The 10,777-nt window shown below is 37.5% G+C and overlaps 1 protein-coding gene across 1 annotated transcript; it reads right to left on the reverse strand.

The window, feature by feature from the left end:
* Nucleotides 1-3,236: 3,236 nt before the first annotated feature.
* SRY (sex determining region Y) lies at nucleotides 3,237-3,935 on the reverse strand. The gene has a single exon (XM_055428419.2). The coding sequence runs from the start codon at nucleotides 3,918-3,920 to the stop codon at nucleotides 3,237-3,239; it is 684 nt and encodes a 227-aa protein (XP_055284394.1). The 5' UTR covers nucleotides 3,921-3,935.
* Nucleotides 3,936-10,777: the final 6,842 nt, after the last annotated feature.

Consider the following 10,777-nt stretch of genomic DNA (forward strand, 5'->3'; position numbering starts at 1 on the left):
GCATCTACCAAGAGCATTGCCGACAACCGAACAACAAAGGTGTTTGCCATCTGCCTCTGTAGATTGAACCCCATGATGCTATAGCTGTTGACTTTCAACAACCCCTGAGGGAGTTCAGGGTGAGGCACTCTGTGCTCCAGGGAATCTGATGGGACAGGTCTTTAGATCATTGGATGTTTTAGAAACACATTTTATGATCTCAATCCTTGTATCTCCTCATATATAGAGTAATCACTAAATCCCCTAATGGTGACATCAGATTCTCATGACTAACAAAATACCTTTTGTAAAATGAGCACTTCATGGTATTGAATTCCTCCTTCACCAAAACCTTATATATTGAATTTCCCCCACTGTCACTTTGAAGTAGTCTCTCAGAGCTATCTGAGATGCTACCTCCTGGGCTGCAGTCCTCATTTTGTCCCAAATAAAACTTAATTCACAACTCTCAAGTTGTACACCATTTTTCAGTCAACTGTTGTTAGTTACCAATGCTTATCTCTGTTACAAGTACTATGAGTAGTTTCACTCCCAGAATATATACCTTCATTTATTTAGTTTTCACAGTATCCTAGTAGGTAGCTTTTGTCATTGATATTTTATTATTATCATCCATACTAGTTAGTGTATTTCTTAATAATGTTGACTTTTATTTTTATTGTTTTATATATTTTTGCTAATTGATTCATTATATACCTTAACTTACATAGTCTTCCCAGCATCCCAATGAGGTTTTATTTTTTTGATTTGTTGTTTTTTATTTTAGTTTATTATTATTATTACTGCTGATTCAAGGTAAAGAAATTGAGGGCCAAGGCAAATCCATCAATATCAGCCCTGATAAATGGCGAAGAAAGGAGTTATATCCAATTACATCTGGAAATCATGCTATTAGTTCATACCAGTGAATATATTTTAAAAGTTGGCACATTTTTAAATATGGCAAATATTCATTAAAAAATACAAAATTACTCATCAAAACTTGCAAAAAAAAAAAAAACTTGCTAAAAATATACAAAACTGTTCATTTCTTTTCTAGACACATATTCAGGAGAAAGTATGTAAATGTTCTACCACAGACTTCAATCTACAGAGGCAGATGGCAAACACCTTTGTTGTCCTTTGTACGTACAAAGGACATCACTACCCATAATAATTAAAACCAGGAAGTGTCCAATTATTACTGAGTCCAAGCTCACTCTGGTCACCTCATGACCGGCCAAGGAATCCAAGAGACAAGTTGTTGACACAAAGAGAAGACTTTAATCACAGAGCTGGCAGACTGAGAAGAGGCAGGTTAGTGCCCCAAAATAATTGTCTTACTTGGGGTCTGGATGCTAGGTTCTTTTTAGATCAGACAAAAAAAAGCACGAGGAGAGGAACAAAAGTCAAAAGCTGGAATAGAGAGAGAGGCGGGGGGGTGGAGGGGGCGGGGAATAAAAATCAAAGGGTCTTCAGTCTTATAAAATCTCTTCAAGGGAATGTTCAGCCTTCAAAAAGAGTGTGGTAATCTCTTCTATTCACAGGTAAGCAGAGACAAACTATCTCTCTTTGAGCAGAACAAAGGCAATTTAGTTTACAATCAAGCAAAGAGGCAGGGTCCTCCAGTCAAGCAATTGAGAATGATTATAATAATAAAAGCAAGTCAAATAAACAGTTTCCAACATGGAGTCAGAACTGGCTTCCTCCCTGCAACAGAGTCAAACATCTGTAATATACAGGATGAAGTGTACACAGTAATTTCCAAAAAAACCTCAATGTCACTGATGTTATTTGAAGCAAAAGAAACTAAACATAGCATTTTTTCTTTTCCTTTATTTGAAGTTCAAGAAAAGGAAAGCATACCTATTTTGACAAAAGTTAGAGTACAGTTTATTTATAAACATGTGGAAAGAGAGACTTTAAATATTAAACACCAATACATACAAGTTGAAAAATATAAAATACTTTAAAATACAACTTTACGTAGTTGTTGAAAAGGTTATCATAGCACATAATTATCATTTCAAGTGCATGAATCTCTGATTAAACAATATTTTTCCTGGAACAAATCAGTCTGTGAAGTTACCTCCCTTTTCCCCCTGAACTTTCTTTCAAAAGCCACACTTCACTACATATTGTTTTGGGGTTTTGAGTTTTATTATTTGAGGTACTGTTTTTCAAGAGTTTGGAATTACATGTATTACCAAGTTGACTTTGATATACAATATATATCATATCATTACAGTGTGACCATATGCTTATTTTCATTCTAAAGAAGTGATGTGCTCTTTGCAAGCTGCCAAATTTTCTACTTTAGCCTGTTTGCAAATTTTAAATAGTTTTGATTTACATTTTCACTGACATCTCATCAGATTAACCATGTAGGATCTTGCTCATACCATCCTCCATGCCACATAATCTGAATAGTTAATATTCTTGACATTCACTTTATTGTTTGTTTTGTCCCTCCAAGAATGCAAAAGTTGAGTCAAAATGGAAACAAATGTGTTGCCACTGATTAAAAGAAAAATTTCAGAAAAGAGATGAAACCTTTGGTCTCACAGGAGCTAATTAAATGCTGGATAGATGTTTTAATCCCCTCAAAACACAGGTCTAAGCTTACAATTTTCTATGACTAAAGGAGATGAGTTACAAATGGCAGCAAAACTTTCTTTTTCACAGCGGGAAGAAAAGGCTGTAAACTGTCAAAGAAGAATATGTATATATATTCACTGATTACCTGCAATTTACAAAGAGTTGGAAAGTAACTAGAAAGACCAAAAACAGACCTTGTATCAGAAAGTGCTTTAGAAGGAAGGGAACTTTCCATCCAAGAACGATATTTTTTCCTCTGTACCATGAATTTCTGAGTGCTTCCAAAAGTACTATATTTTGGAGTTACAGTATTTAAAATAAAAAGTAAAAGGTACATTGTCTATAGTGACTATTACCAGATTATTAATATATGCTACCATCTAACTAATGGCCAATCTCTGAAACAATTGAAATCAGAAACAATTTTTAAAGTGTGCCATTACTAGGAAAAACAGATGACCTTCGAACTCAAGCAGTTTTTGTGCTGTTAAGATAATTTCTTACAAAAATATAATGTTACAGAGAGGACCTGTTATATTGGAAAGCCCTAATTCTTTACATGTTAAATGTACTTTTTCGGCTTGTTTTAAAATTAAGTCACAGGTGAAATTGTAGTAAAATTGAGATAAAGAGCACCTTTGTAAGCGAGAGTAAGAAAGTCAATATGGAAAATAAGCGCAAGAAAGTCTAGGCTCTAAACTTTGGTAAAAGGGAAAGTCCGCGAAAATATGTGTAGCCATTGTTACCCTATTGTGGCCCAGGCTTGTCCAGCTGCTGTGATGCTCCTTTTGCAGGAGTGAACTGGTCATGGACTGTGAGCGGCTTAATTGGCTTTCCATTGGTGAGTATGTGGTCTTGGCACAACCGTCCCTGTATGTGAAGGGGTGCAATGTCTCTACACTCATCTGGTTGCATAGTATTGAAGAGACTGAAGGAAGCGAGTTCTGTGGCCTCTTAGCTTTCCGACGAGGTCGATATTTATAGCCCGGGTATTTGTCTTGGTGTATGGCTAGTAGTCTCTGTGCCTCCTCAAAGAATGGGCGCTTTTCAGCATCTGTAAGTCTTTTCCACTCATATCCCAGCTGCTTGCTAATCTCTGAGTTTTGCATTTGGGGATTCTCTAGAGCCACCTTTCGTCTTCGTTCACGAGACCACACAATGAAGGCGTTCATGGGTCGCTTGATGTGGTCCTGGCCGCTCTCCCTAAAATTTTCTCCCATTTCACACTGATCATTTGCGCTGCGGTTGTCTGTGCATAAGGAAGAGGCTTTCCCAAAGGCGAGAGTAGTTTGTTGCTGTACCACCGCTGGACTGTAAACATCGTTGTTCAATACTCTGAACATAGCAGAAGCATAGGATTGCACCGTTTAAAAGGGGGAGGAAGTAATATGCGGTGCAAGCGTTCTAAAAATTATCGTGTTATTCGTAAGCTGTTCTTACCAGAGACTGACTTAGTGCAATGTTTGCAGTGAAATATTTATTTCTCCGCCCCCAATACCTCCCCTCAATACTGCCTGGCAGTCAGCCCAAACCCACCAACCTAATGTTTCTCAGTGAAAGCTACTTAACAGAATATTAACGCTCTGTTTTCTTCTTTGTTTACATCTAATCAGAATGTGTGAAGGCTCTAAAACCTGCTTAAAAATATAAATGGTGTCATTATGAAGTTATTTTCATATACCCTTATTTCAAAGAATGAAGGTGCAGCAGACATACTAACAAATTGTTTATGGTTATGAATGTCAGCGAATGTTATCAGACAAAAAGATGAAAAACAGCCCGATCCTGTTATATATTTGAATACACAGGATACCGAATCCATGCTAATCACTATCCCCGCTTCTCCACTTCGGCTTAAAGTACAGCTGAAAAATCTATGTAAGTATTCCAGTAGCTAATAACTGGTAATTCTATTATCTGTGCTGACAACTTTCAGAATGCTAATATACACTAACACATATTTAATAGGCAATCTCAGAAACAACTAAAATTAGATATAAAAACTGTTCCATTAAAAAAAAAAAACAAACAAACAAAAAACAGATAACCTTGGCACCCAAGCAGTTTCCTGGTGTTACTATAACACTTCAAAGGGATTGGGTTTTTTGTTTGTCTGTTTGTTTTGAGGGTGGGGGAGTAGGGAAAGTGGGAGGCTGGGCGGATGTGGTGTCTTAGGTGGGTAGGCTGTGCAGAAGTAATATCCATAACTCTCTTCTGAACTTTTATATAACAGATGATCAAAACTAAACAAAATTAAAAGAATAATGTTTTATAAATCTAAATTTCTAAATTGAAACCATGGATTGTTTTATATTCTAGTTCAAACTGTGGGGTAAATTGAAAAGTAAGGGTTTACAAAATGAAAAAAGTGAAGTCCTCTTCCAAATAAATCCATAAAACAAACTTGGAAGTTGACATAGAGTATTTTCATGTAATAAAATAGGAGACTTCCCCATACAAGTTTTAAAACCATATCTGAAAAATGGGAGTAACAACTGTATATTGTATGAAATATATTTCATATAACATGAAAAATAAGTAGTCTCACCCATTTCATAAAAGTGATTCCAAAATTCCTAAGAAAATATAATTTAAATAATGCTTGTGCTACGTAAAAATGATCTGCATAAAAAATGTGACTTAAGCAATGTCTTATGATGCAATGATAGTAGAAACTTCAAAGATTAACTTTATTCAGTCAAATGTGTCAATCCTGTAAGTTATATCTTAGTCATTAAAGTTAAGTATAAAAGATCCAAATAAAATGTGAAAATATTACTTGATGCAATTTAAAACATGAATCTTATTGTGGAAGCAAATGTTTAAATGGCACTCATACACAAAAGCAGTTTTTGTAAACCTAGAAATGGTTTAATATATGAGAAAAATATATATCTTTTCAAATTTGAAATTAAAAGACAAAAAGTGATGCATTCAACATGTGGAGGAACCTTAAAAACATCAGCCTTTGTCAAAAAAGGTACACACGAGGCCACATACTGGAAAATACATTCACATGAAGTCCCCAGAAGGGACAAATGCAGAGACAAGAACCAAGTTAGTGATGTTTGCCCAGGAATGAATAAGAGGGAGGGAGCATGGGAAGTAACTGCCAAGCTGTTTTCCTTCTAGGTCAGTGAAATATTCTGGAGCTACATACAATTGTTGATTGCACAATATTTGAATCTGCTTAAGCTATTGAATTGTATCCTTAAAATGATTGAAATGAATGTTAAGCATATTTAGGTACTTCAAAGCAGAAAAAAGAGAAAGAGGACTTCACAGATATTAATGTCATCATATGAAGGGTTTGGGAGGAAAAGAACCTTTAAATTTAAAAAAGGGATTTCACTGCTTTTAGATTTCCAGCTCCAAGAATACAACCTGGCATATATATTAATTTCTTGAAATATCTCTATAATATACTTCAATCAACAAGCAGAGTCAAAAATGGCTCCAAGCTTATAGAAAGAAAACTAGTATTTCACTTATAAAAAGCCAAAAGCTTCCATGATTCTCTAAAGTAAAAATTGTTCATGCAAGAGTAGAGGAAAGAGGATGGAGAAAGCGAAGTACAGTTCATCTCAAGAATATGATATCAGTAGGTTACCTAATGTTTCCTTGAGTATATTTTTAATGTTTCAGCTTATTTTGATCTCAGAAGCCTGATTTATACTCAGTCACTATGCTCACATACACTATTTAGCCATTCTTATAATATTGCTCCTTCGTACTGGAGACAAAAATGTATGCTACCCTGAACTTTTGGGTGACTAGGACACCACACCAGTTCCCCACATTCATTCTCAGCTCTATTGGGTTAAATGACTATCACATTTCTTATTAATGATTGACTATATCTCAACTTTTTCTCAATCATTCCCACAAACAAAGTGGTAGGAAGTGATACAGTTCTAAAAAAGTTAAACCCAAAGGTTATTCACTAAAAGCAAACTTTGCCACACTATCAAACTCATTTTCTCTTTTGCTGAGATTAACATTCTAGAATAGTAAAGTGCACCAGAGATATTAGATTCAGATAATTTTTCACATTATAGATTCATATTTCTTCTCAAATTAAAGTAAAATTGAATAAGAACTGAAAACTATATTCCAGATTATTACTATGGAATCAACTGCATGTATGATATCACTTCAGTTTATTCACTCAGTCATGTCTGACTTTTTATTACCCCATGGACTGCAGCACACTAGGCTTCCCTGTCCATCACCAACTCCTGGAGCTTACTTAAACTCATGTCCATTGAGTCGGTGATGCCATCCAATCATTCATCCTCTGTTGGGTCCTTCTCCTGCCTTCAATCTTCTCCAGGATCAGGATCTTTTCCAATGAGTCATATCTTCTCATCAGGTGGTAGAGTTTCAGGTACTGGAGTTGAATATTCAGGACTGAATATTCAATGAATGAATATTCAATGAATATTCAGGACTGATTTCCTTTAGGATGGCTGGTTGGATCTCCTTGTAGTCCAAGGGACTCTCAAGCAGCAATTCTTCAGTGCCCAACTTTGTTTAAGGTATAACTACACACTTTGTCCTTAGATATGCAGATGACATCACTCTTATGTTAGAAAGAGAAGAGGAATTTAAAAGGCTGTTGATCAATGGGAAACAGGAGAGTGAAAAATGTGGCTTGAAATTCAATATTAAAAAATGAGGATCGTGGAATCTGATCCCAACACTTCATGGCAAATAGATGGGGAAACAGTGGAAACAGTGAAAGATTTTATTTACTTGGCTTTAAAATTACTGCAGATAATGACTGAAGCCATAAATCTAAAAGACAGTTTCATTTTGGAAGAAAAGCTATGACCAACATAGCATATTAAAAAGCAGAGACATTACTTTGACAACAAAGGTCCATCTAGTCAAAGATATGAATTTTCCAGTAGTCATGTTCTGGATGTGAGAATTAGACCATAAAGAAAGCTGAGTGACAAAGAATTAATCCTTATGAACTGTGGAGCAGACTCTTGAGAGTCCCTTTCACTGCAAGGGGATCAAACTAGCCAATCATAAAGGAAGTCAGTCCTGAATGACTATTCATTGAAATGACTCTTGTTAAAGCTGAAGCTCCAATATTTTTGCCACCTGATGCAAAGAACTGACTCATCGGAAAAGACCCTGATGCTGGGAAAGATTGAAGGCAGGAGGAGAAAAGAACAACAGAGAATAAGATTGGATGGCATCACCAACTCAGTGGACATGAGTTTGAGAAAGTTCCAGGAATTGCTAATGGACACGGAAGCCTGGCATGCTGCAGTCCATGTGGTCAAAAAGAGTCAGACATGACTGAGAGACTGAACTGAACGGAACTGATGTACTTTCTCCTAGTTGGTTAAATACCCACTTTCTACAGTAGATGGACCATAGTTCAACAGTATTTACATGAAACCCTCACAAAAATTTACAACAATAATTTGCATATTTTGTCTCTTCACCATTCCTGCTCACCTCCCCCCACAAAATAGAATGTTTTCAAATGAAGGAATAGATGCAATTGTAATTGCACAGATTTTATGCCATTTATGTCCTCTAACACTATCAGGACATTGCCAACAAAATCTGAAAGGATGTGGTTAAAATATAAGGACCTAAAATCTTGCCCTATTTGTAGTTTAATAATCTATATTAATTTATGTGTCCATTTATTTTCGAGTTTGTTTATGAGCTTTTTTTTTTTTTTTTTTTAACTCTACTGATACATACAGCTTCCCTGATAGCTAGCTCAGTTGGTAAAGAATTCACCTGCAATCAGGAGGTCCCCGTTCATTTCCTTGTTCGGAAAGATACACTAAAAAAGGGATAGGTCACCCACTCCAGTGTTCTTGCACTTCCATTGTACTCAACTGGTAAAGAATCCACCTGCAATGTGGGAGACCTGGGTTTGACCCTGGGTTGGGAAGATCCCCTGGAGAAGAGAATGGCTACTCAATCCAGTATTCTGGCCTGAAGAACTGCATGGGACTGTATAGTCCATGGGGTCACAAAGATTTAGATGACTGAACAATTTTTACTTCATTTTTTTCTTCAATTGGAGGCTAATTACTTTACATTATTGTATTGGTTTTGCCATAGGTTGATATGAATCCATCCCGGGTGTACATGTGTTTCCTATCTTGAACCCCCTCTCCCACCTCCCTCCCCAGATCATCCCTCTGGGTCATCCAAGTACACTAGCCCCAAGCATCCTGTATCATTCATCGAACCTAGACTGGCACTTTGATTCACATATGATAATATACATGTTTCAATGCCGTTCTCCAAAATCATCCCACTCTACCCCTCTCTCACAGGGCCCAAAATACTATTCTATATATCTGCGTCCCTTTTGCTGTCTCATATACAGGTTTAAGTCTGAATTTGGCAAAAAGTAGTTAATGATCTGAGCCACAGTCAGCTCCTGGTCTTGTTTTTGCTGACTGTATAGGGATTCTTCATCTTTGGCTGCAAAGAATAAAATCAATCTGATTTCGGTGCTAACCATCTGGTGATGTCCATGTGTAGAGTCTTGTGTTGTTGGAAGAGGGTGTTTGCTATGACCAGTGTGTTCTCTTGGCAAAACTCTATTAGCCAATGCCCTGCTTCATTCCTTGCTCCAAGGCCAAATTTTCCTGTTACTCCAGGTGTTTCTTGACTTCCTACTTTTGCATTCCAGTCCCCTAGAATGAAAAGGACATCTTTTTTGGGTGCTAGTTCTAAAAGGTCTTGTAGGTCTTCATAGAACTGTTCAACTTCGGCTTCTTCAGCATTACTGGTTGGGGCATAAGCTTGGATTACTGTAATATTGAATGGTTTGCCTTGGAAATGAACAGAGATCATTCTATCATTTTTGAGATTGCATTCAAGTACTGCATTTCGGACTCTTTTGTTGACATGATGGCTACTCCATTTTTTCTAGGGGATTCTTGCCCACAGTAGTAGATATAATGGTCATCTGAGTTAAATTCACCCATTCCAGTCCATTTTAGTTCACTGATTCCTAGAATGTTTGCTGTGTGACTACTTTCAATTTGCCTTGATTCATGGACCTAACAGTCCAGGTTCCTATGCAAAATTGCTCTTTATAGCATTGGACCTTGCTTCTATCAACAGTCACATCCACAACTAGGTATTGGGTTTGCTTTGGCTCCATCCCTTCATTCTTTCTGGAGTTATTTCTGCACTGATCTCCAGTAGCAAAGTGGGCACCTACCAATCTGGGGAATTCCTCATTCAGTATCCTATCATTTTGCCTTTTCATACAGTTCATGGGGTTCTCAAGGAAAATATACTGAAGTATACTTGCCATTCCCTTCTCCAGTGGACCACATTCTGTCAGACCTCTCCACCATGACCCACCCATCTTGGGTGGCCCCACGCAACATGACTTAGTTTCATTGAGTTAGACGGGGCTGTGGTCCGTGTGATCAGATCGACTAGTTTTCTGTGATTATGATTTCAGTCTTTCTGCCCTCTGATTCCCCCTTGAAATACCTACCATCTTATTTGGGTTTCTCTTACCTTGGTCGTGGGATATATCTTCACGCCTGCTCCAGCAAAGTGCAGCCCCTGCACCTTACCTTGGACAAGGGGTATTACCTCAAGGCCGCCCTTCCTGACCTTGAACGTGGAGTAGCTACTCTCGGCCTTCCTGAGCTCATGCTGCCACCACCTCTTGGACGTCAGGTAGCTCCTCTCGGCAGCCAGCCCTGACCTCGGGGTTGGATAGCTCCACTCAGCCACCGCCCCTGGCCTCGGGAGTAGGGTAGATCTTCTCAGCCACGCTTCTACGTGTGGTTGGTTGTGCAGCCGTCTCTCGTCTGCGCGCCCGGAACCTGCGTCTTGCGTCCTTATTGCCAAATTCAGACTTAAATTGAAAAAAGTAGGTAAAACCACTAGACCATTCAGATATGACCTAACAAATCCCTTATGATTATACTGTGGAAATGAGAAATAGATTTAAGGGACTAGATCTGATAGATAGAGTACCTGATGAACTATGGATGGAGATTCGTGACATTGTACAGGAGACATGGACCAAGACCATCCCTATCGAAAAAAATGTAAAAAAGAAAAATGGCTGTCTGAGGATTCCTTCCAAATAGCTAAGAAAAGAAGAGAAGCAAAAAACAAAGGAGAAAAGGAAAGATATAAGCATCTGAATGCAGAGTTCCAAAGAACAGTAAGGAGAGATAAG

This window comes from Moschus berezovskii, chromosome Y, assembly GCF_049115385.1.
Source record: "Moschus berezovskii isolate FMDL1 chromosome Y, NW_MosBer_1.0, whole genome shotgun sequence".
Taxonomy (NCBI): Eukaryota; Metazoa; Chordata; class Mammalia; order Artiodactyla; family Moschidae; genus Moschus; species Moschus berezovskii.

Coding starts and splice junctions, on each gene's coding strand:
- SRY (XM_055428419.2), bottom strand. CDS start 3,920: ATGTTCAGAGTATTGAACAACGATGTTTACAGTCCAGCGGTGGTACAG.